The sequence below is a fragment of the Lepus europaeus genome, chromosome 4, assembly GCF_033115175.1.
Source record: "Lepus europaeus isolate LE1 chromosome 4, mLepTim1.pri, whole genome shotgun sequence".
NCBI lineage: Eukaryota > Metazoa > Chordata > Mammalia > Lagomorpha > Leporidae > Lepus > Lepus europaeus.
Genome location: NC_084830.1, coordinates 158,213,180 through 158,239,285, shown reverse-complemented (window position 1 = coordinate 158,239,285; position 26,106 = coordinate 158,213,180). Strand labels below are relative to the sequence as shown.

The 26,106-nt window shown below is 53.0% G+C and overlaps 1 protein-coding gene across 4 annotated transcripts in view; it reads left to right on the top strand.

Annotated features, from left to right (window-relative positions):
• TNFAIP8 (TNF alpha induced protein 8) overlaps positions 1-26,106 on the top strand; it is a 113,176-nt gene that overhangs the window by 57,905 nt on the left and 29,165 nt on the right. The window contains exon 1 of one of the 4 annotated variants that reach the window (XM_062189814.1): positions 13,047-13,125. The exons of the other annotated variants lie outside the window; for them this stretch is intronic. Coding sequence (XP_062045798.1) covers positions 13,095-13,125 — 31 coding nt within the window. The 5' untranslated portion in view covers positions 13,047-13,094. Of the gene's footprint in view, positions 1-13,046; positions 13,126-26,106 lie in introns of those variants that run through there. 4 annotated transcript variants of the gene reach the window in all.

The following is a 26,106-nucleotide window of genomic DNA, read 5'->3' as shown; positions in this document are numbered from 1 at the left end:
CGGAGGATTAGCCTAGTGAGCTGCGGCACCGGCCATCCCCAAATGCTCTTAACAGCTGGGGCTGGGCCAGGCCAGAGTCGGGGGCCTGAACTCAGTGTGGGTCTTTCACAGGGCCTGAATTACGTGAGCCATCGCTGCCACCTTCCAGCGTGTGCATTAGCAGGGAGCTGCAATCAGGAGCAGAGCTGGTATCTTGATACGGAGCGGGCGTCCTAAGGGCCATCTTAACCACTGTGCCAGACGCTCAGCCCAGCTTTCTGAAGGCTGCGTTCTGTGCAGGGTGTGGCAGGAAGGGTCATGCGGCACTGAGTCGGGGGGAAGTAGGGGTGAGGACTGAAGTCTCTGTGGGGGCGTATGGACCGACAGGCAGTGGCACAGTTTCAGTAGTGCCCGAGTGAAGCAGGCGCCAGGGGGCTGGACGGGCCGAGTACCGGGTGCACGTTGCCTCCAAGGTGAGAAGTGTCAGATGCCAGAAAGAGTGTGTGTGTGACTGCACCCCACTGAATGGGGGCCGTGTTTTCACAGTGTTCACTTCTGGCTGAGCTCCGGGACATACAGTGTCAGAGAGCCCAGGAATAGGGCCCAGGAGGCGCAGAGGAACCAGCACAGGACAAGCCGGGAAGCAGAGCGAGCACTTAGCCAGCCATGAGCTGGACTGCTCCAGCCTCTGGCCAGAACCGCCCTCCAAGCACATGCTCCCAACGACCCCCGCCCCCAGGCCCAGCCTCTCAGATGCCAGCCATCTTCGTATCAAGTCTCCTCCCTCAGTCAGTCCGCCATTAACATTAAAACATCAGAGTTCAGACAGCTGCTTGAGTTCTGGGGTGACAATCCTACTCAGCCCATTACAGTGCTGCATTGAACAGTCACGGGGCCCGGGGCAAACTTCAGAGAGAATGGGCCCCACGGAAAGGTGACCGGTGTCCAGGTGAGAACCCAAAGTTGCCTGGACGAGACCTGCCCTCCCCCTCTCCCATACCAGGTGCTGGACACTGCTCTCAGGCTGCCCGTTTGGAATTCTTGGCTGTGTTTGCTTGGGGTCGGAGAGTGCGGATCTTCTCGGTGGGAGCCTTTCACAGTTTCAGTTTTGGGGAGGAATATCCTCCTGGAAGCCACTTTTTGGTGTGTGGCCTTTGGAAGCTGAGTCAGTTTAGAGAAGAAGAGATGGACATCACAGTCAAAACAGTGCTGAGTATTTACATCCTTGAGGAATTTGCATCCCTGAAACCCACAAGCCTGCCTCCTTGCTGATTGATTCCCGTGTCTGCTGGATCTCTGTGGGCTTGGGCTTTGTGGCCAGCGTAGAACCCAGAGTGGGGCCGGCGCCGCTGCTCACTAGGCTAATCCTCCGCCTTGCGGCACTGGCACACTGGGTTCTAGTCCCGGTCGGGGTGCCAGATTCTGTCCCGGTTGCCCCTCTTCCAGGCCAGCTCTCTGCTGTGGCCCGGGAAGGCAGTGGAGGATGGCCCAAGTGCTTGGGCCCTGCACCCGCATGGGAGACCAGGAGAAGCACCTGGCTCCGGGCTTCAGATCAGCGGGGTGTGCCGGCTGCAGCGGCCATTTGGGGGGTGAACCAATGGAAGGAAGACCTTTCTCTCTGTCTCTGTCACTGTCTAACTCTGCCTGTAAAACACAAAAACAAAAGCAAACCCAGAGTGGTCGAGCTCATGTCCCCAGCTCTCCCCACACTCTTGGTTTTGCACCTCGGCTTCCTCCCGAGAAAGCAGTGACTTCTTTGACCCTTAGATGTTGGTCATCCATGGGCCTTTCCTGCAGGGGACTGTTGGGTTTTTGAAAGGACTTGATGGCACAGCAGGAGGTAGGGCAGGGTGTCACTCCATGCTGACCCTCGAATCGGAGTGTTTCCTGCTCTGCTGAGCTGACGGCTCCGGGCTCGGGAGACCTCCAGGCGCCTGCGCCTGTTGTAACAGCTTGTGCTCCAGCTTCAGGTCCAGCCCATTGGTTCGGCACTCGCCAAGGGGCATTGAGCAGAATTTGAGTTTCTCCTTTTTTATTTGCATGATTCAAACTTTTGTCGGAGTCCACACAAATTCTTGCAAACTGTGTTTTCTAAGAGATGGGGAGGCACCGGCTTCCTTGTGTCTGGTGTTAGCAGAGTCATGGGAGCTTTATAAGATTCCTCTGGCAAAGCCCCCGTTACTGCCATGGGGATTCACTCAACTTAGTCCTCTCACGGAAGGTCTTCTATGGAATGGACCCCGATGCCTTCTCTACTATTTTTTTTTGACAGGCAGAATTAGACAGTGAGAGAGAGAGACAGACAGAGAGAGAGAGAGAGAGAGAGAGAGGTCTTCCTTCCGTTGGTTCACCCCCCAAATGGCCGCTATGGCTGGTGCACTGCGCCGTTCCAAAGTGCTTCCTCCTGGTCTCCCATGCGGGTGCAGGGCCCAAGGACTTGGGCCATCCTCCACTGCACTCCCGGGCCACAGCAGAGAGCTGGACTGGAAGAGGAGCAACCAAGATAGAATCCGGCGCCCCGACCGGGACTAGAACCAGGGGTGCCGCTGTCGCAGGTGGAGGATTAGCCTAGTGAGCCGCGGCGCCCGCCACTTTCTCTACTTCTGAACACTAGCTTCTTATGCTACTCCTTGCCATTGGCTTCTCTCTCCAGCCATGTTCCCAAGGCCTCTTTCTCAAAGGATCAACAGTGGCCACCTGGCTGTCACATCCATTGGCCTTCTCTTTAGCTTCGTCTCCACCCCGCTCTCCCGTGGTGGACCTTTCCTTGTGTGGGGGATTCCACGGGGGCTGCCTTCCAGCTCCCTCCCTTTGCTAGCCACACTTCCTTGCCAGCTCTTCTCTTGTGGGCCTGCCTCTCATGCTTTTTGCTGTCGCACTGACAACACTGTGCGTTAATGAGCGTGTTTGACGTGCTCTTCCAGGGCAGACACCATGGCCGTCATATCCACCCCAGTTGCCTGTACGTGGTAGGTGTGCAATAAACATTTGCTGAATGAAGCAACGTATACACGGGGACAACATCACGCAGGAGCACCACAGCTTCCACCAGAGCAGGGTGAATGACCTCTGGCGTCCTCCACGATCATGAGTTCCCCAGAGGGCCCTTGGGTCTCCAGTTGGAAGCTACAGAGGGAGTGGCCGATGTCCACAAGAAGTGACATCAGTCCTAGGGAGAAGACACTTGCTGGGACCTCCTAGTCATTCCCATTCAAACACTGTGTCCCCGGGTGGTGACTCTGCACCGATTGGGTTGGACAGGTACCAGGAGCTGCCTGTTGACAGAGCCATGGAATGGGAGAGCTTTAGGGACTCTGACCTCCACCAGAACAAGACTCATTGTTCAGGAGCTTGGGCGAGTGGGCAGGAATGAACTGATCGGCATTATGGAGGAAGAACTTGAATGGTGGCGTCTGTAGAACAACAGAAATGTTAGAGGAACTGGTCCAGGATGGTGTACGTGCAGAACTGTGTAGACGGCACCGTACTTCCGGGCCATCTAGGGAATCTCCAAGGAAATTACCACTATACGTGTGCAGTTCCGTTTATGGATTCTGGAGCTCACGGCTCTGCCTCACCTCCAGACGTGTGACTCGGCTGTCTGAAGGGAGTTACACCTGCTCTGTAATTTTTGAGTACTGGGGATGGGCTTCCTGGAGTGTTTGAAAAGCAGATGACATCCTGGTCACCTGTACTTTCTTGTCTCTTAAACGTAGGTAGGAAAGATTGGGCCTAAAGACAGTGGAGAAGCACAGCTTGACCAGGCAGACCTGGTGGAGCCCTGGGTATCCAGGAGTCACTCATGGGGTTGGGCGGGGGCTCATGCTAACACCACATGGGGTGCCCGGCGCAGACCCCAGACTCTCATGCATGAAGTGCAGCTCCTGCCTCCCCCTTGGCCACAGTGGCTGCTCCCCGGGGCTTCCCTTCAGCTGCGATTGTCCGCCTCCCTCTTCCCCAAGTCAGCCAGGCTCACGTCCACGTCGGCTGCCCGCTGACCTTCCTTCCTGCTCTCTACCCCTCTCATCTGGGGCGTGAAGTGTAAGAATCTCTGCTCAGTTGGAGACTCCGTCTTGTAGAGGAGAACTAGCAGGGGCTGAGGGCAGACGACCCCACCCTAGTGTCAGCACACACACACGGCCCTGGCTTGGTGGCCCAGGCAGCCACGGAGGGTCTGTGAGGATCTGCATCCTCCTATGAAACAAGCGGAGTCAGTGATACCCGGGATTCGTGCCCAGCTAGGTTGCTGCAAGGACCAGCGACAGTGTGTGCAGGAGACCTCCAGGAGCTAGAGAGCGCCACCTTGTGTTGAGACGGTGAGAGTGGTTAAGTGCCTGGAATGTGCCTGGCACATAGTGGGTGCTTGAAAATTTATACTCATTGCTGATGAGGTTAAGACACAGTTTAGGGGTTGGCGCCGTGGCACAGTAGGTTAATCTTCTGCCTGTGGTGCTGGCATCCCTTATGGGTGCTGGTTCTAGTCCCGGCTGCTCTTCTTCCAATCCAGCTCTCTGCTGTGGCCTGGGAAAGCAGTAGAAGATGGCCCAAGTCCTTGGGCCCCTGCACCCATATGGGAGATGGGGAAGAAGCTCCTGGCTCCCGATCGGTGCAGCTCCAGCCGTTGCGGCCATCTGGGGAGTGAACCACAGAAGGAAGACCTTTCTCTCTGTCTCTCCCTCTCCTTGTCTGTAACTCTACCTCTCAAATAAATAAATAAAATCTTAAAAAAAAAAAAAAAAGACAGTTTAACAAAAGTACATAGATCACTGGGCCCTAAACGGCATTACTGGTTCTGCATTTGAGGCTGTAGCCAAGTGGGATACTTTTTCCTTCCTTCCCCTGGTCCAGATAATGAGATGTTTGGGACAGCTAAGATGTTGCTTTTTACTCTCACAGATTAATTTCAGTCATAAAAAAAAAAAAGACAAAATTAATTACACACTGTGCAGGCATGGTGCCAAATTGGCTTTAGAAAACCTGACGTGTTGTCAATGAAAACATCTCTGGAGGGAAGCTCACTTAATGGGATGTTTATCGCCCGAGGGGAAACCAGGCCTGGAGAAGAGAGGTGGCAGGATTTCCCATCTGGGGTTTATTAGTTTATGTGTTCAGGTGGTCCAGGACCGGACATTAGCTCTCGGCTCAATGAAGGAAACAGTCTCCAGTCTGAGGATGGCTGCTCTTTTAACCTGGGCAGCTGCTGGCCCTGGGAATTCCATCAGCTGAGCTAGCACTTTGTTCAGTGTGTCTGGTTCATGGCCTCTGGGGCAGTTAGGACGGTGTGATGGGGGCTGGCCAGGTCGCCACTGGAGGGGAAAGCATGGTCCTTTGGTGCAAGCCTGGGTCCCCGTGGACGTCTGCCTGTGCCCAGTGCTCTGTTTCTGAAGATGCTGAAGGAAGGGTGCTCTCTATGCATGCTGTAAGACAGAAGGCTCGCACTGTCAGAGTTATTATTATTATTTTTCTTTTTGGCTCCATTTCCGAGCATCTTTGGAAACCTGGTAGATGTGGGGGAGGCTGCAGAGGAGGGTCTGCACTGCCAGTGTGCTCCCCTTGCTTTCCTTGTCTGCGGAGTGCAGGTAATATTGGGTGTGATTCCTTGCAATCTGCCTTTTGGGTCAGGGGAAACGGCTTTTTTTTCTGTGTTGTCATACTCCGTGTTCCGACGTGGGTAGATGATGCGCTGCGTTCGTTGTGCCGTGCCCTCGGTGCGTGGTGCCTTCTGAAAGCAGGAGACAGGAGGCATCATCTTGTGTCTTCAGTGGCACAGCTTGGATCTGTGTCAGAAGGCAGCTGGCTTCGAGATCCCGCGTGCCAACTACAGCAGGGGAACCTGTTCCTGCAAAGGCATCTTGGGCGGTTACCACATCATTCGCAGACCGTACACAGTCACCAGCCTAACAATCAGCCTGCTCTAGGTTCAGTGCACTTTGAGTCTCGCCTGTGGTTGCCTTGGCAGGGCCAGCCCCACGGGCCGGACGTCCCCCCCCCCCCCCAGCTGTAGAAGCACAGGTCCCCCGTCGGCTTCACAGAACTTTCTGGAGGGGCTGGGGCTGAGTGGGGCTGTGGAGAGGTGAGAAGAGCGCGCCCTGAGAACAGCCAGGCCGGCAGCGGCCACACCCACGCTGCCTCCACACAGGCTGTTGTGATTCACAGCTAGGTTTTTCTAAGTACTTTCCCATTCATGCAAACAAGTGTCAGAGGTTTCTGAATGACTGCCTGCTTTTCAGAGCGCTCCTGTCTGTGTGTGAGGGGGTGATGGAGGCGCATGCATTCAGGATCTCACATCCAGAAGCGTCTTGCGTGCCGCCTTGCATTACCATCACCTTCAGCCTACGTCCCAGGATAGCGCCCCAGCCCCAGCCTTCTCATCTGTGCCCCTCCGGGGGGACAAGGACCCCAAAGCATTGCTGGCCTTGGCAGGTGTTTGAACTTCCAACCTGTGGTCTTAGGTAAGGGATCCAGCTTCACATCCATCAGGTGATGCAGGAATGGAAGAGAAAGCCCTACAGGAAAAAAAAGTTTTGATTGTGGGGCTTAGCAGGATTAGAAATAAGGGGAGAAATTGGAATCGCTTAGGGTTACTGTAAGGTTCTAGACACCACTGCCTAGCTCAGAAAAAAATTGATGTTACAAGAAACTCGGGATGCTGTGTCAGGGCTGGTGTGGGGATGAGGGTCTCCAGGTGCCTTTAGGGGTAAAGACCCCAGTTAAGGAGACCCTAAGAGACCTCCAAGCAGACAGACCTGTTGGCAGCAGCGAGTTCACAGGCTGCAGCAGGGGCTCCAGACCTTGACTCAGAGTTGCCTTAGTGTCTCAGTAAATTTTTTTTTTTTTTGCTATCATTTTTAGGACCAAAGAAGTACCTAACATTCCCATTTGTTAAGGGCTCAGGTTCAGACAGCTTCGTCACTGTTTATGTACTGAGAACTTTGTAGTCATGTGAGATAGTAATACACCTAACCTGAAAGATAAGAACAACGTTTTTATTTTGTTCTTTATTTACTAATAGAATGTGTGCACCTGTTGGGTACTCCATGTATCCATCAGTCAGGGTCCAGTCAAGGCCAAGTCACAGAATAATTTGGGCAACATTTTAAAATAAATATTAACTAGGAAAAGAGTATTCTTCCTCAAACTATTAAAAATAGAATGACTATTCCACTTCTGAGTGTCTACCCAAAATCATGGAGAAAGGGTCTCGGAGAGAAAACTTGTACACTTGTGTTCATAGCAGCGTTGACCACGATAGCCAAAAGTTGGAGGCAACCAAGTGTCCGCCTGTGGGCACATGGAAGTCAAAATGTGACACACACGTGCAGTGGAATATCACTCAGCCTTGGGAAGGAAAGGGATTCTGACACGTGCTGTACCGTGCATGTTCCTTGTGAGTGACAGCAGCAGTTAAGAAGTCCAGAGAGACAGAAAACAGCTCATTCTGCGGTTTTTGCAGGATGAAAAAAAATTCTGGAGACGGAATGGTGAAGGCTGCACAACAATATGAATGTCCTTAATGCCACACTGAAAAATGATGGAGATAGCAGAGTTTGTGTTGTGTATGTTTGTTATGCATATGAAGGTATTGCAAAAAAGTCCTAGGAAAATGCAATTAATAGATATGCTTATTTTGATGCAAAATGTTTTGAAATCTGTGCACTTTTTTTCACAATATATATTTTCTCTGAACTTTTTGAAGACCCCTGATATTTTACAACTTCAAAATAATAATAGAAATCCAAATCATTAAAGACAAAAGAAGTAGTAACCATGATGGGAACTAGCGAAAAGGAAGTAAAGAGAGCCCTGGGAGTAGGAGCACAGCGGCTCGGAGGAGCAGGCATGCCCAAGCCCAAGCTGCCCTCCGGCCTGGCTGGCTTTCTGGGGGACCAGGCTGGCTTGTCTTTAGATGTAAAAACATGCATAACTCAACATAGCTAGAGGAGAGGGTTTTTCTGTGTTCTCATCACAAAGAAATGGTGAATGTTTGACGTGGGGACCCCCTAAAGGGTTCATCAATACACAAGTATATACACAGACTGAGGCATCGCATAGTACCCCCATCGAGATGTGCAGTTGTTATCTGTCAGTTAAAAAAACTGCACACTTTCAGACGAACATGTTTACCCTTGTGTGCAGTGCCCACAGCGGGAGGGGCCATGCAGAGACCAGAGGGAGGCAGGGACAGTGAGTTTCCAGCTCCATCTCACAGGGATAAGCTGGGTAGGGGCTGGTGTGACATTTAGGTTGTTATTTCTCTTTCTTTGCGTCCACTTGGGGCTGATTGCACATGGCTGAAATTGAGAGAGTCCAGGGCACATGGAAAGACTTTGCCAAGTAGCTAAGAATCTGTTGAAAGAGACCACAGATGGAGAAAAGGCATGCTTTTAGTTTTCTTTTTCTTCTACTCAGACATTTATGGCCTTGCGCTCCTCTTTGTTCCCAGGTAGGCAGGCACACTGTTCCAACCAGCAGTTTCTCTGCAAAGGCAATCGTTTGGTGATGCCTGCAACCCCGTGAGTTGTAACTGGCACACCTTTCCATAGCCCTTCTTTAAGGAGAGGCTGAGTAACTCAAGTTTTGTAACCTGACCTATTCAAGTGGAAAAACCTCTGACCCAGGTCTGCAAAAATAGCCTCCCCTTTCCCTAAGCCCTGTTTGGACAAGTTCTGCTTCGGTTTGCGTTTTCACCACTGCTGAGTTGGTCTGGTGAGTGTCCGCCGCTGCCCCTCTCACCTGCAAGCCGGTGCCAGCCTTCTCTCTCTTAAGGGTGACCAGCTGGCATACTGTGCGCTTCTTAGATTCAGCCCATGTCCGAAACACAATCTGAAAATCAAGTTACGCCAGCTGGAAGTAGGGTAGACTGTCGGACAGATCTCAGGTGGAGAATCTGTGCTCCGGTTCCACACCTGGAGCACGACTTTGGTTTTCTTGGTGGATTTCACGCTTTGTTCGGGAACCTGCATCGAGCTCCTGCCTGCTCAGATGCATCCAGGTAGGGCCCGTTACTCAACCTGTCCTGGCTTTGTTTTCCTCCGGTACTGCAAAGAGAAGAGCTCATCGCTACTGGATGCTTCCGGGTCACCAGGAGCTGATGGAAGTCATGTATATCTCTCAACCAGCAGCCCACCAGTCTGTGAGGGGGACCTCCACGAGGCTTTTGAAAAGGAAGATCAGTTAAAAACCTGTGGTTATCTTTTTTTTTTTTTTTTTTTTATTTGACAGGCAGAGTTAGACAGTGAGAGAGAAAGACAGAGAGAAAGGTCTTCTTTCCATTGGTTCACCCCCCAAATGGCCACTACAGCTGGAACTATGGATCTAAAGCCAGGAGCCAGGTGCTTCTCCTGGTCTCCCATGCGGGTGCAGGGCCCAAACACTTGGGCCATCCTCCATTGCTTCCATAGGAAGCAGTAACTGCAGGCACACATCCATTTCAGGGAGGTGCTAAGTATTTCATTGCCTGCAACTCAGAACCATCTTGGATACCAAAGAGCCGGTGAAACCTCTCCCCAGTCTGCCGGGCTACTCCCAGCTGTCTCCCCTGATCTTCACAGACATCTGGGCCCCTCTGAGCAGAGAGGCCCCAAAGCCCAGGCCTGTGTTGGTGTTGGTGGTGGTGCTGTTTTTTTGTTTTGTTTTGTTTTGTTTTAATAGCTGCAGTACAACTTGGGGAGATTTTTCTGCTACTCTGTGATAAATTTCAGTTGAGAGTTGGTGCGAATAAACCTTTCTTAGAACCAAGGTGACCTGGAAAGTTGAATTCGTTAGGTATGTGGTCAGAATGACCAAAATTACACCGATTTCCAGATAAGCCAGGCCAATTTACATGTGGCATATGTAAATGTCTGCTAATGCTTGAATGCATGAGTAAACCATTAGCATGTTCACCAGTGTGTTAACTCATGTCCTGACACTCAGGAGTGCGTAGGACTTTCTCCTAGCATTTCATTGCAGTTTGAGGTAAAAGGTGAGTGTTGCTATTTAGTTGCCATTTTGTATCATATGGTCTTTAACTATTGCTGTGAATTCCAAGGGCATTGGCAGGCTAAGGGTGTGAGAGTTCGGTAAACATGCCGGAGTGAACAGTGGGCCAGGGTTGTGACGCAGTGGCTAAGCCGCGCCTGCAACACCGGCATCCCTAAGGGCACCAGTTGGAGTCACAGCTGCTCCTGTCTGATCCAGCTCCCTGCTAAGGTGGCTGGGAAAGCAACAGAAGATGGCCCAAGTGTTTGGGACCCTGCCATTCACATGGGAGGCCACGATAGAGTGCCAAACCCCTGGCTTTGGCCCAGCCAAGCCCTGCCCATTGTGGTCATTTAGAGAGTAAACCAGCAAATGGACCATCTCTCCGCCTCCTTTTCTCTTTAACTCTGCCTTTCAAATACTCTTTCTTTCTCTCTCCCTTTCTTTCTCTCTCTTTTTCTTTAAAAAAAAAAAAAAGAGAGAGTGACAGAGAAACAGAGGGAGAGACAGACATAGGTCTTGCATCTTTCCATCTACTGATTCACTCCCCTCAAAGCCCTCAATAGCTTTAGACTGGGCCAGCCTGAAGGCAGGAGTCAAGAATTCCATTTGGGTTCCCCACATGGGTGGCAGGGACCCAAGTCCTTGGAACATCATCTGCTGGCTCCATGTGCACTAATAGGAAGCTGGATCGGAAGTGGGGGCAGTATTCTGATACTGGATGCTGGCATGGCAAGCAGCAGCTTAACCTGCTGCATCAGAATGCCTATCCCCCCAAAATCCTGGTGAGATACTGGAGCATTTTTCGTGCACAGGGGCTAAACATAAGTACTGTCATCCTGTGTTGATTAAAAGCAAAGCAAAATCAAGACCACTCATGTGAAGCAGGAGCAGACCAGTGAGCCTGGAGGATCAGCTGTCCTTGTCACAGGTTAGAGACAGGGATGAGTCTGCGCAGCCTAACCCAGGTGGTGGCTTTGAGGTTACACCAGAGGAGGAGCACCCTGATTCCTGCAGTCTTTTAAAACAAGCTGAGCATTCATTCCTTGCTTTTGAGCTAGATGAAGACATTCACCCCAAGGTGACTGCTGGATTGTATTTAAATATAAACGAAGTTTCTCTGTGGGCTTCCTGAGGATCCTGGTGCATGTTCAAAGATCAGTGAGCTGCCAGCATGACCCTAAATTGAATTACAAGGCTGACAAAGTGGTGCCTGAACTGTTCATTCAGCATTTGTTCCCCTTGGCTAAGCTGCACCAGGTGGGGCCGGGGAGAGGCTGGGGCTGAAGGTCAAAGCAACTGGGACATGAAGGAGATGGACTTAACCCACACCTAGACTTGCAAAAGGACGTTTCGCAAGTATTTCTTACGGGGGCTCTTTCTGAAAGAACACAGTGAAAGTAATTCTGGTTGGGACAGACTGGCCTGGAATATGGGTTGTCTTGCTTTGCATAATCGTCACCTTGAAAAGGTGTTGTTTTCCCCATCACAGATCCACAGACGCTGTCTCACTCATGTAGCACAGGCGGGGGGGGGGGTGTCCTCAGAGCCCCTGGTGACATCTTGGCTACAGTGGGGGTGGCAGGGACACATAGGTGGTGTGGGGGCAGGAGAGGGTGCATCTCTTGGGGTTCACAAAGATCTCCATCCCAGCTTGTGTCCCCGTAAGTCTGGGGTGACCGAGTGTAAGGTGCACACTTTAGCAGGTCCCCGACCCCGGATCCAAGGCAAGGGGACGACCACAAAGCTGGCCATGACTTGCAGAAAGCTGCAGCCTGTGACCCTCTCAGGGGCAGAGTCCGTTTCCGGAGGCTCCACAGCACTGATCTTTTCCAGATGTTTCTCCTCCTCTCCCCTCTGCCGGCTGCTGTTGTGTCCTCCAATCTCCCGCCTGCCCTTGTCAGTGACACTGAGACAAAATCCTGCTAGGACTCTCGGCGTGTGAGCCGCACCCAGTAACAGCAAGTGGTTTAGCTCCAGGCCTCCCAGGAGTCGTTCCAGCCTGCCCTGCTTGTGAGAGCATCCGCACTCTCGTGGTTCAAACCCAGTGCAGGAATGAAACCCAACAGTGTCTTTCACAAAAATTTACTTTTGATGGTGTAGCAGTACTTTACTTATTTTACCTCCTAATGCCAAACATCTGTGCAGTAAACAATGCCATTTTTGTCCTCACTTTACAGATGAGGAAATGGAGGCTCACAGAGGTTGAGTGATTTGCTCACAGCCATACAAACAGTAAATAGCAGAAGTGATTTAAATTCTGACTCGTAGACCAGGTCTCTCTCCTTCTCTCTCTCTGTCTTTTGCTATATATATATATATATATATATATATATATGAATGAAATCTTTACCAAGTTTGCCACAGTGCCTCTGTTCTTGTGTCTAGCCCCATTAAAAAAAAAAAGAAAGAGAGAAACGAGAAGAAAGCACTGGAAAACCCATTAAAAGGAGATAGCTTTTGTCACAGTTTCCAAATGGGTCTTTCAGACATGGTCTTTGGCCCAAGGCTGGAGATAACGCAGGGCTTCCCACAGCTCCCGTGCCCATTTCTCCGCCGCGAACACCGAGGCTGCGCTGAGCGAGGGCTGACAGCGCTCTCAGCCTTGGCCAGAGCCAGAGGCCGCGCGGGCCCGGATGCGGTGAGGGGGCTTGCCCAGCGCGGCGCCATGGGGGTACAGGCCGCCCCTCTCTGTGCGCACGGTCCGCCTCTGGCCCTCGGGACCTTGTGCCTGGCGACGCGGGTCCCTCCAGGCCCCCGCTTGTCACCCACGCTGGTTTCCTGCCAAAGTGGCGCACAAGCCCCCCGACAGGGAGAAGGCAAGTGGGCGTCGCCAGCGTCGCCCGCAGACGCGGAGGCCGCGTTCGCACCGCGCACCATGCGCCCCCGCTCCGCCCGGGCGGCCGCGCCCACCTGCGTGCGCCCTGCCCCAGGTCGCCTCCCTCCCGACGGCCACGGGGCGGAGACGCGAGTCGTCACTAGGCAGAACTTTCCCCTGGAAATCCCTGCACCGGGCCGTTCCTGCCGCGCCGCCGCCTGCGATTTGGGCGAGTTTCCTGCCCAGTCGTGTGCGGGGTCTGGGCTGCGGGGCCAGCTTGGCGCGCTCCCCAGGACAGGCCCGCGGCGGGCTGGCCGGCGACCCCGACCCCGACGCCATGCGCTCCGAGGCTGAGGAGGGCAAGGAAGGTAAGGAAGGTAGGGCTGGGCTGCTCGGGGCGCGAGGGCGGAGGGGCCGACGGGGACCCCCGCGCGCCCCTCGGGAGGCCCCCAGCCCAGCGGTCGCTGCGCTCACTCTGGAAGCGCGAGGGGGTCCCCGTTTGACTCCGGGGACGCAGGATGCGCTGGGGTCTCGGCCGCCTGCCTGCGTGGGGACCACGCGGACGGGCGCCCCTGGAGCAGCCCGGGAGGCTGGGGTTGCGTGGAAAAGGGGACTTAGAGAAGTTGCGGGTGCCGTGCGTTTCCGGCCTGAAGGGGAAGCTGGGCGAGGGGGGAGAAGTGAGAGATCTGTATTTGGGGAATAGTTGGGTTTTTTTTTTTTTTTCCTTTTTCTGTCTTTGCGGGCTTTTCTGTACGGAGCTGGTTTTGGGGGGCGGGGAGGCTCCAGGGGCTGTGCTGCTGGGAAGCGAAGGGCGGCCGAGTGCTTCTGCCCAGAGAACGGGTGACAGGGCTGGCCAGGGCCCAACCCAAACACAGTTACGCGTTGGTTGGGGGAGTTTATGCGCGTGCTTTGTTCCCCGGTGCTTTGTGTACACAAAAGTCCCCTTGTAAGTGGCGAGGTTGGGGGATGAGAGGGTAAGGGGGAAAATGCACGGATCCTGAAATTCCCGCCTCTGCGCTGGAGCCGCCTCTGCGGGCTCTGGTGCCCCTCACGCCGCGCGGGAGCTGGGAGCGGGCGCAGAGCCCTGGGACCGTGGCCTCCAGCGGGCAGCGACCCCTCCCCATGAAGGCTGGGGGCTTTGTCCGCGCCCTCGCCCTTGTGAGCTTGCGTGGGGGAAGCGGGCTTGTTGAACGCAGAGGCTGGCGGGGTGCAGAGTGGCAGCCAGAGGCTGATGTGGGGCGGGGGGCTCGGTTCCCTGGCTGCGGCCTGTGTGGCTGGCTGAGAACCAGGCGGAGAGCAGCTGGGTTCAGAGAGCCCACCGGTGACCCCTGGTCTTGTTTTCCTCCTCTTTCAGAGGGGACCAGGGGGAGCCCTTTCCCAGGTGTGTGTCGCACACTTGCAGCCTTGCGCCCAGGCTTCCCTGATGACCAGTGCGCTGGTCTCCTGCCCCTTCACCTTCCCTCCCGGGGCCCATGCCTTCTGCAGCCCTGCTGCCATGATCTGGTCTCTGTGCTTTCCAAAGAGAGACCCGAATGTTTCTTTCAGGATCATCAGGTACCAGAACTTTACGGTGATCTCAGGGTAAGATACTGGATTACGCTTTTGTTTGTTTTAATTTATTTGAGAACCAGAGTTAGAGAGGAAGAGACAGAGGCAGAGAGAGGTCTTCCATGTGTTATGACCCCAAATGGTCATAACAGCCGGAATGGGGTCGATCTAAAGCCAGGAACCAGGAGCTTCCTCCGGGTCCCCCATGTGGTGCAGGGGCCCAAGGACTTGGGCCATCTTCTATTGCTTTCCCAGGCCATTAGCAGGGAGCTGGATCAGAAGAGAAGCAGCCATGACACAAATAGGCACCCATATGGGATGCCAGCAAGGCAGGCGGAAGATTATTAACCTACTACACCATGGCGCCATCCCCTACTTTAAAAAAAAAAAAAAAAGATGTATTTTATTTATTTGAAAGGCAGAATAACACAGAGGGAGGTCTTCCATCTGCTGATTCACTACACAAATGGCTGCAATGGCCAGGGCTGGGCCAGGCCAAAGCTGGGAGCTGCAAACCCCACCAAGGTGCCCCTTGGAGCAGCCAGGAGTCAACCAATGCCCATATGGGATGCAGGCAGCTTAACCCATTGTGCCACAACACCAGCCCAGATGTTGGATAACTTGCAGGAGACTGATCAAATACTTCATCTTCAGTGTGTTTGTGGGTGTTTGTGGGTGTGTGAGTGTGTCTGTCTGTCTCCTGGGTAGTTCCTGCAAGGCTGGCTACAGGCCTTGACCTAGAACCCACTAGCTACTACCACTGAGTTATCCGTGTAAAGAGTTGTACTGTGTAAATAACTCAGTTTTCTTTCTTCTTTCGCCATCGCTTCTATTCATCCCCCCCTTCCCCCCCCCACCCCCTGGCAGACTTACACATCCCGTTCTGTGACGTCACCACAAGCTTTTCCCAATGTCTGTATTGCAAGAAAATTGCCTCTGGATGCTTTGTGCCTGATCGGCTATAATGGGAAATACTCCTAAGTCATTGTGAGCCACAGTAAGCAACTTGTGTACTTTGGGGTTGAATCTGAAAAAAAATATGAAGTAGGACTCAAGTCTCCGGAGGCCCACATATTTGCTTCTGTGCGTGAATGTGGAAGCAAATGACTGGGGTATTGTTACACCCGCATAGCTTCAGAGTGTGCTTGACTCTGTGCCAGGGGTGCTGGACCTCTGTCCTCAGCCCGTGGCCACCTCCTAGAGAAGTGACTTACAGATGAATAGGTGATTGTGCTTGGACATTAGAGGGAGAAATAATCCAGGCCTTGCTTTATTAAAAGCTGAATGAGCTGAAGACATCCAGACAGAAAATACATGGGAAAGCAAGGGTTGAAAAGAGGACCTGCACGGTGTCCACGGTTTCTGTGAGATGGGGCTCCCTGGGAGGTAGCTGCAGGCTGCAGCTTTGCACCCAGTAGCTTCCTATCAAGAAAATCAGCGCCACGAGTGTGACTTCGTGGTCAGACAGGTCTCTGAGGACTGTCCCAGTGCCAAGCATCAAGGAATGCAAGGCTCTTTTGCCCAGCTGTTGCAGCACTGGGTACCAGGAGTGGTCACTTTGTAAGGATAGCGGAAGTAGAAGTGGGCTCACCCCCTCCTCCTCTGCCCGCAGCAGCCATTCCCCACCACCACTCGCCAGCTTCCCCCATGCCTCGCCTGGCTTGCTCTTTGGCAGAGCAAACCGTAACCAGCGGACACTTGCTTCCCCTTCCTGCTCCCAGACCGGTAGTCTCCCTTCCTCAACCTCCTGGTGCCTGTGCAGCAGGTGTCACTGCCATGCAGAGTGCCACCCCTTCCAGCCTGGGCTCCTGCACAAGGTGAGCTCAGGCCCCCATTCCGGGGCATCGGCTCCTGCTGGGGTTTCTGCCCCAAATGTTCTAATGTTTCCCTGAACCCGTTTCCTTGGCCATCTCAGAGAGACATTTTCTGAACCCCGACCTAAACCCTCTCCCTCGGAGTACCTACTCCCGTCCCCACTGGCCCCCATGCTGGTTAACATCTCTCCCCTTTCAGGCCACACGCTGTTGTCAGTTTTACCCCACGCTATGCCTCCAGGACCTGCATAGCCAGAGGTGATCCTTCCATCATGGGGAATGAATGAATGCATGACCTCCATTCTTTATTTCTTCTTTAGAAGAACCATTTTAGGGGCTGGCATTGTGGCGTAACAGGTTAAGTTTCTACCTGTAGTGCCAGCTTCCTATATGGGTACAAGTTCGAGTCCTAACTGCTTTGATTCCCATCCAGCTCCCTGCTAAGTGGCCTAGGAAAGCAAGGGAAGATGGCCCAATTCCTTGGACCCCTGCACCCACGTGGGAGACCCAGAAGAAGCCTGGCCCAGACCCAGCTATTGTGGCCATTTCGGGAATGAACCAGCGAATGGAAGATCTCTTTCTCTCTCCCTGTCTCTCTATTTCTGCCATTCAAAAAAATAATCTTAAAAGGAAAACCACCATTTTAAAAACAATACTTTGTGATTTTGGATTTTCCTTGTCTGCCTTCATCCCCATCTAGAAAAATCATGTTTGCCAAAGTTACTAGTGCCTTTCCGTCATCAGTGAGCTCATATTCATGGTCTTTGTCCTGCACTTAACACTAGGGGCCCAGGTGCTCTCCCGTTTTTTGCATCCTTGTTGACAACTGTGACTGTGTGTGCTCTCGGTTTTCCTTTCTTTTTCTACCTGCTTGTTTCTGGTCTCCTAATCCTGCAGTCGGGGCTCTTCTAGGAACCGTGCAGCCGGCTTCCAGGGTGACCCCGTGCTGTGAGTATCCTGCAGGCTCCACGCGTCCAGAAGGTCTGCACCGAGCCCATCCTTTCCTGTGTTGTCACAGACTATCACGGGCCTCTCTCTCTGGCTTCCGAACCGCAAACCTGGGAGAGCCCTTGGTGTGCCCTCTGTCGTCTCCTGCTTCCAGCTGCACACAGAGCCCCGGCCCTCACCCTCCTCACTGCCTGTGGACCGTGCCTCATTCTCAGGTCCCCAGCCCTGCCTTGGTTCAGACCTCAGCATTTGCACCTCATTATTACAGTAACCACCTCTGTCCTCATCGCCCCTGGCTGCAAAAAGTGTAATTTAATTCCTACCATCCAAGACAGGGGAGTTTATCCAAAGGACGTTGGGTGGTTCACACGTCCCCAGGAAGCCTGGAGAGTGGCCTCTGAAATGTGTCAGGAGGTCCAGCCCTGGAGGTGCCCAGGAGTTACCGGAGTGAGGCCTCACTTCTGCCTGCAGCACCTCAGCCAGGACCGCAAAGGTAGCTAGCTGTTTGGTCATCCTGAGCCATCAGAATCTAACACAGAGAGCATCCCACTGGCCAAGGCCTAGTCGGATACCTGCCCCTTGCTGCTCCCCAGGCAAAGGGAACTTCTGGTTCCAGCTTTGGTAGCAGGAGATAGGGTTTGGGGCTGACTCTGTGGCATAATGGGTAAAGCTGCCGCCTGCAGTGTTGGCATCCCATATGGGCGCTGGTTAGAGTCCCAGCTGCTCCACTTCTGATCCAGCTCTCTGCTATGGCCTGGGAAAGCAGTAGAAGATGACCCAAGTCCTTGAGCCCCTGCACCCTTGTGGGAGACCCGGAAGGAGCTCCTGGCTTTTGGCTTCAGCTTCAGATCAGTGCAGCTCCAGTCGTTGTGGCCAATTGGGGAATGATCCAGCGGATGGAAGACTCTCTCTTTAAAGATTTATTTATTTACTTGAAAGTCAGAGTTGCACAGAGAGAGAAGGAGAGGCAGAGAGAGAGAGAGGGTTTGCCTCCTTCCACCGCTTGTGCAATGAGCACTTCTCTAAGTAGGAAAGGAGTTGGTATGTGGATCTCCAAAACAGTTCAACCACGTGCCTGCCACACCATGGACCAGACCCAGCTGGCTGAGTGTGGCCACATTGTTTGCTTCCTCATTCCCCAAACAGTGCCATTTCCTCTGCTGGGGTCCACTCTCTTGTCCTTCCTCGTGTGTGGGGCAGCTCCTCCATCACTCCGGTACAGTCTGGGGCAGGTGCCCTGCCAGGCTGTTCCCTCACCCTTCTCTGTGGCAGTTGGACTGTACTGTCACCTTGTGTGGTGGTTCTTAGTGTTGTTTTTTTCCACTTCACTATGAGCTTTATGACAGCAAAGTTTGTACCTTTTCTTTTCAAATTGTATTTGTTTATTTGAAAGGCAGAGTGATAGAGGAACAGAGAGAGAGAGACATCTCTGCTGATCACTCCCCAAGTGGCTGCAGTGGCTGAGGCTGGGCCAGACCCGTGTCACAAGCTAGGAGCTTCTTCCGGGTCTCCCATGTGGATGGCAGGGGCTCTAGTACTTGCACCATCATCTGCTGCTTTCCCAGGCTTGGTAACAGGAGCTGCATTGGAAGCCAAGCAGCCAGGACTCGAACTAGTGCGCCAGTGTGGGATGCTGGCTTAACCCCAGTGCATCACAACACTGGCCCCGTGTTTTATTCTCTGAATCCTCATTGCCAGACTGAGGGCTTCTCATATAGGAGGGTGTAACGAAGCCGTATTAAGTCTGTTCATTCATTCATCTACCGTGGGGTTGTGCGAGCTGCTGAGACCTCTTTAGAGCACAGCTTGGTGGTTATCTGGCTTCGTTTTATAGACGGAGGGCCTTCCAAACATAAAGGACACAGCCATTTAAGGGTTCTTAAATTTTCCACTAATATGCTCCTAAAAACAGAGGCAGAGCAAGCATATGTCTTTGATTACTTGGGCCAGCATCTCACATTTCCTTGTGGGCTGGCAGAACAGTGCAGTACTGAAGCTAAAAGGCCTCACGCTCTTACGCCAGCTCTGGTGCTGAGCGTCTTCTTGCGTGGGTTATCTCCATGATGCAGACTTGTGCAGGAACTTCTTGTGTTCGTTTCCACGAAACAGTGAGAAAACGGAGGTTCAGAGGGGTTACAACTCTACCTGCAGCCACAGAGATAGAAAAGGTAGAGCCAGGACTTGAACTGAAGCTCACAGAGCCTGTGCCTTCTACCCTTGCATAGAGTTTCCGCGCCATCGGAAGCTAACCTCACCTGTCCCCAAGTGAGCTCAGCACCCCGTGGTCGCCCTTATGCTCTGCGTCCGTGTATATCCTCGTACCCCTGTCTTGAGAAGCAAGGAGGGGAGAGACAGGCATCATGGAGGAGGAGCCCAGCGCCCAGGCTCCGACTGCCTCTCTGCCACCCCCTGCCTGCTGGCCGCTGCACAGGAGCATAGCAGGATTCCCAGGTGTGGCACGAGATGTGGGAGCTGCCTGGAGCCTTCAAGTGCAAGGGACCCAAGTGCCTTGGCGACAAGAAAGGGACCTCAGTTGCTGTGTCAGCCTGAGAAAGGAGACCATGGGTCATATTTCAGCTTTGTGCTGTTCTGTTTTAACTGCTGGGCTACTCCACAGCATCTGCTGTGTTTCTTTTCTTTTTTTTTTTTTTTTTTTTTTTTTGACAGGCAGAGTGGATAGTGAGAGAGAGAGACAGAGAAAAAGGTCTTCCTTTTTGCTGTTGGTTCACCCTCCAATGGCCGCTGCGGCCGGCGCATCTCGCTGATCCGAAGCCAGGAGCTTCTCCTGGTCTCCCATGCAGGTGCAGGGCCCAAGGACTTGGGCTATCCTCCACTGCCTTCCCGGGCCATAGCAGAGAGCTGGCCTGGAAGAGGGGCAACCGGGATAGAATCCGGCGCCCCAACCGGGACTAGAACCGGGTGTGCCGGCGCCGCAAGGCGGAGGATTAGCCTGTTAAGCCACAGCGCCGGCCAGCATCTGCTGTGTTTCAAGTTGCGTTAAGATCTACAAAATGCAGGCATGTAAGCAAGTGAGTCTCAGCACAGTCGTGTTACACTGGAGTCGCCCATTGTATCTCTTGAAGTGTGCTGGTTTGCTGTGGATTGTGCATAGGCCTTGGCACTTTTGGTTATAGCTTTCCGTGGTTTAAATATCATTCGACAGGTGCCCCAGCTGTGCGGGTGCAGTGGTTTCTCTGGGCGCTGGTTACCTTGAGTCTCGCTGGCTGCAGCATCCGCTCCCCAGTGGGCTGAGCAGGACGCTCACTTTGATCAGCCAGCTGCCAGTCAAGTGACTGAGGTCCGACTAGGGCAGGGAGGCAGTGCACTGCAGGCCGCCTTCCAGAACCTTCCTGGGAGCTCGGCATTGCCCCACATCCTGGTGTTTGTAACCCTTCAGGGGAGTGAAGAGTGCAGACCACTGGATCGAATGGGCCAGTACTTGAATGAGCATCATTTTAATAGGCATGTGATAACTGTACGTACTAGTGTTTCTGGAGCACAGTGTGGGGTGTCTGTACACACACACAAGTGTAATGATCAAATCAGGGCAATTAGCATTTGCATCCCCTCAAACATGTATCATTGCTTTGGGCTGGGAACACATACAATCCCTTTTCTGGCTATTTTGAAATACACTAGTACAATAAGTTAGTGTTAACCATGCTTACCCTGCCCTGTGCTGTGGAACACTAGAATGTATGCCTCCCATCTGTGTTTCTGGATCCACCGGCCACCCATCACTCCCCGCTCTCCCCAGGCCTTTTGTAGCCTCTGTGAACCACTACTGTGCTACTTCTGTGAGGTCAAGCTGTTTAGCTCTTCTGTATGTGGGTGAGACGTGAGGTGTTTGTCTTTCTGTGCATGGTTCATTTCATGGAACAACATATCCTCCAGGTTCATCCATGTTGTTGCAAATTACCTGTAATTTTCCACCATTTTCATGGCTGAGTAATATTCCATTGTGTGCATGTATCACGTTTGCTTTATCCATTTCCAGTGGACACCTCCGTCGGCCATCTCTTGGTTATTGTGAATGGTGCAGCAGTAAACGTGGGAGCGCAGGAATCTCTTTCACACACTGATTTCCGTGCCTTTGGGTTATGTTCCCATCATGGAATTGTTGGATCACAGGATTGTTCTGTCTGTAGTTATTTGCGGAACCTCCATTCGGTTTCCTGTAATGACTGTACTAATTTACATTCCCACTGACAGGGCATAAGAGTTCCTTTTTATCCACAGCCTCATCAGCATTTATTATTTTTGTCTTTGATCATATGCGTTCTGACTGGGCTGAAATGATATTTCATTGATCTGCGTTTCCCTGTTGATGAGTGGTGTGGACCATTTCTTCATACAGGAATACTAGCCAGCCATTTCTATGTCTTCTTTGGGGAATGCCCTTTGGGATCATTCGTCCTTTTCTGATTGGATTATTTGGGGTTTTGATTTTCCTACTGTGGATATTAATCCAGTGTGCAAATCTTTCCTCCCATTCTGCGGGCTGTCTCTTCTTTGTCTCTTCTTTGAGCTCTTGGAGGGGTCTTACCCCAGGAAGTCTGAAGTCCAGAAGTGATTCTCCTGTGTTTCCAAAGACCCCCTGGCCTGGCGGCTGTCATGGAGGAGAGACGGCCGGTTGTGCTATGTTGGTTTTTTGTAGGCTTCCTCTTCTGTAACAAGGAATCCCAGTGGTAACACAGCAGCTGCCATACAGTGTAGCATCCTCACCATTTGGACCTTCTGTACTGTGGTAGCTGACGCAGCATCACTCAATGCTACGCTCAAGTCTTCAGTAGCTTTGTCCCCTGCTCCCTCCCTTCCCCAGCCCTTGCTTTGCAGAGGGAATGAAGAGAAGGGAGGCCAAGTGGTGGTTCAGCTCTGACAAATGTGTGGCACCTAATGTGGCTGCCCTCGGTCCCATCCCTCACGTAGCAGGTGCAACATATGCTCCTAGGCACCGGACTCAGGCGTGGTGACCTGTTCCTGTTTATGTCATCATTAGACTTGGAGAGTGGTTGCTGATGAGGACTCAAAGTGGAAAGTGCATGGACATGTGTCATGTTCACTCCTATGCAGTGGACATCACGTGATAACCTGGTGCTGCGTGATACTCCCAACTCTGCAGACCTAAATCCATTTGGGTCTTTTTCTTCCTCACCTCTGAAGTTTTTATCAGCTGGGGTATATGTCAAGCCTTTCTTGCCCCTGAATTATACCATTGAGCAGTTAGCATAACGTGGGAGATTAAGTGTCTGGCTACTCCCATCTGTTAGTAAGCCAGGAAGTAGCCCAAAAGTGGGTGGCTAAGCAAGAATGCGACAGGGCCAAGAAAATCTCAGAATCCACTGATTCCATCTCAGAATGACGCACAGTTTCTGTATTGGCCATAAACCTTTTGTTTGCCAGCATTCCCATGGGTGTGAGAAGGATGCTAACAACCAGGAGATCAGGGAGATGGGTGTGGTGTGGTTATAGCCCTCCCTTCATTTAGGGGACTGCTCTTCAAGAGATAGTGTAAGGGGAATTAAAGCAAAGCCAAGGCCTGTGTCCATCTGTAATGTTCCAGAAAAGTCTGTAGGGAGAACTCTTTGGCAATTAAAATTACTGGCCCTGCAGCAACCCATAGAGCTCACCTTGATTTCGCCTTCAAAGCAACTTGGCAGATCGTTCGCAGAACCTGTTCATCTTAGACATCAAGCACTGAGGCCAGAAGGGGGTCACCAGGCCCGCTCCACATGTTCTGCAAGCTGGGATTTTTGCAGTCATAGCCTTAGCACTGTGGAGTTTTGCAAGCATGAGTTTAGCATCAAATGTTTTTGCATGAGATTTCCCTGAAGGAGGACAGATCTAACCCGTGTGGATGTCACTCGTTACCTTTTGGGGAATTACAGAACCTGAATGGAATGTGAACAAATGCAGATTTCCGTTTTCATCCTCTGTGAGAGCCCCGGTTGTATATGTGGTAGAGCCAAGGCAGGGTGGTTAACCAGTTAGCCCACTTTCATTCACTCTTTTGAGAATGTCATTCACGAAAACTCTTGTGAGGGTGGAGGGAGAGTCTGCGCTCTGACATGGGACAGGCCATGGCAGGTGCAGGTGGGCTCCCACAGCCTCGCCTCCCCGCCTGTGCCAAGGCCTGGAGCATTCTGGGAGTCAGAACACCTTCTCTGCAGATGTGAGGTTGCAGCCGCTGCTCCCCCAGGCTCTGAGCAAGCGGCCGCTTAGGCTTTGCTCTAAGAAGAATTAGCCAGGGGCTGGAGTGAGTGGGGAGTGAGCGGCCGAGGGCTGTGTGCGCCTGGTTGAAGCCTGTGCTGTGAGTCCATTCCCTGGGCGCATTTTCAGGTGGAAAGGTGAGAGAGGGAGGTGTTTGTGTGCCTGGTGCCCCCTGTGGACCTCAGTGGGAATTCTTTTCCAGCTTTGTAGTGACAAAAATTTCACTGTGCAAGTGATGAGGAGCCAAGTTTCTCCCCAGAAGGTGGCAGCTGCTACACAGAGTCCTGAGTGACCAGCGCAGCCTCGGGATCCAGGAGCCTCGAGACCTCCTCTGTCCAGGTGACGTCAGGAGGAGGTGAAGCAGTCAGTCTGTGGCTGCTGCGAGCTCACTGCCCCGACAGGTGTCAGCTCCGTGAGGTGGAGGAGCAGAAGCTCCAGCTGTGCTGTCTTCTGTGGACACTCACTGCACCGACTCCTGCTTCCAGGGGTGGCCGCCCTTCCTCACCCAGTGCTGTTTGCCTATGGCCTTGGTACTTGTAGCAACAAAGTTGTCTGAGCCAGTACCTGGGGAAGCAGAGACTGTGTGTGTATGTGTGTATGTGCGCACTCATATGAATGGATGTGTGTGTGTGTATGTGTGGCTGTGTGTGCACGTATTGTATACACGTGTATGGGGGTGTGTGTGTATGTGTGGCTCTGTGTGCACGTATTGTATACACGTGTATGGGGGTGTGTGTGCATGTGTGGCTGTGTGTGCACGTATTGTATACACGTGTATGGGGGTGTGTGTGTATGTGTGGCTGTGTGTGCACGTATTGTGTACACGTGTATGGGTGTGTGTGCATGTGTGGCTGTGTGTGCACGTATTGTGTACACATGTATGGGGGTGTGTGTATGTGTGGCTCTGTGTGCACGTATTGTATACACGTGTACGGGGGTGTGGGTGTATGTGTGGCTGTGTGCACGTATTGTATACACATGTACGGGGGTGTGAGTGTATGTGTGGCTGTGTGTGCACGTATTGTATACATGTGTATGGGGGTGTTTGCATGTGTGCGCATATGTGGGGTGTTTGTGTACCTAAGTGTATTGTGTACGTGTATAAGTGTGTTTATGTGTGGGACTCCTTGTCCTCAAAGGACCAGTGGTTTGGAGCATCGTGCACAGCGTGTGTGCATTCACAAGGCAAAGGCACTGGTCCTTGGTGGGGAGCTCAGAGTGAGTGCAGCTCAGAGGGCCAGGTGCACCCTGTGAAGCTGCAGGAGAGGGAGTTGGCCCTGAAGGCCATGCTGGGCAGCAGTGACTTGCAGAGGGCTGGCTGTAAGCAGGTGGAGAGGGCAGCCAGGGCCCTGTGTGAGCTCAGAAAGGACGCTTGCAACAAGTGTGGGGTGGACGGCCTGAGAGTCCATTGGCAAGCAGTGTTTCAGTGCCTCCTGGACCAGGCTAGAAACCGGGGGCCTCCCAGAGGGACTGTGTGGAGGCAGAGAAGGCTCTGGGAGTCAGGAGTCTCCCTCCACTTGTGCCTTCGCCTCTGGTTGTCTGTGCAACCTTGAGTAGCGGCTTAACCTCTCTGAACTCGTTTCACATCAGAAAAATGGGAACAGTAATATATGCTGGAGGACCTTCTGGGCAGGAAACACAGTTTTCGTAAGGAAGGGGGTTGTCGAGCTGAGTGGAAGAGGGGTATGTGGACCGCCACTTGGGGAATCCTGAGCCAGCGAGCACCCTGAGTTTGTGCGGAGGGTGAGACAGAGCTGGGGATGAGAGCCCCAGGGCAGGAGCGGGGGAGCCCAGCAGAGATCTCCCCTCTGTGATCTCGGAAGGAAAGTCCACAGAGAGAGCAGAGGGTGTGCCGAGAGCACCTGTCTTTATCTTTGCTGGGGAGAAGGGTGGAGGGGACCGGAAGGGAGCTCAGGCTTTCTACCAGGGGGTGAGAGCCAGGAAGCAGGATCAGCCATGTCTGCAGAGGGGCTGCTGTGCCCTGGGGCCTCCCTTGAGGTGGGACTGGGACAGAGAGTTCATTAAAGAGTTCAGCTGGCTGAGGGATGGGAGCACCTTGGGGGTGTCCGGTCAGTATTCAGGGGGTGACTGTGGAATGCAGGGAGTAGGAGACTACCGCCCTGCTGGGAGGAGGCGGCCAGGGTCTCCATTTCCACCTGCTCTCCTGTCTGCCTGCTGCAGGGCCCTCTCCCGGTCCCTGTCCGCTCTGGCCATGTGTGAGCGCTCATGCACAGGCTGACCCTGTGGCATCACCCAAGATAAGCACTGCTCTGTGCAGGAACGCGTGAGCATCAGTAGGGAACCTAACCCGGCTCCCACAGGAAGTGAACACCGCAGGCTGGGGAATCTATGAAATCTGGGAGGGCCAGGAGCGGGCCGTAGGCATGGCCAGTGCCTGGCAAGGGTCTTGCCATGGGTTAGCAATGTGCCCAAGGGATCACAAGGCAAGACACCCCCTCCTTGTCACTGGCCAGCCGTAAACTGGAGGTTCTCACAACCTCCTCCTCAGGTTCAGGCGTTTGCTGGATTAGCTCAGAAGATGTAGGGAAATACTTGGTGGTTTATTACAAGGGGGGCAAGTGAGGAGGAAAAGAAATGGCAGGAGTGCAGAGATCAAGGTGCCGGGGAAGGTGGGAATGTCCATCCCAGCAGCTTGCTGCCATGGTGATGGAGGTACAGTGCAGGTACAGCTGCTGGCACATGGTTGGTTCCCAGGTGAGCAGTCCCTTCTGGAACTTTATTTGCATGAGCCCAGGTAAGGTAGGAGGGGTTTACCCTGGGGCAAAGGAGGAGGCCCCTCCCACTCCCATCACTCAGGAAATTGCAAGG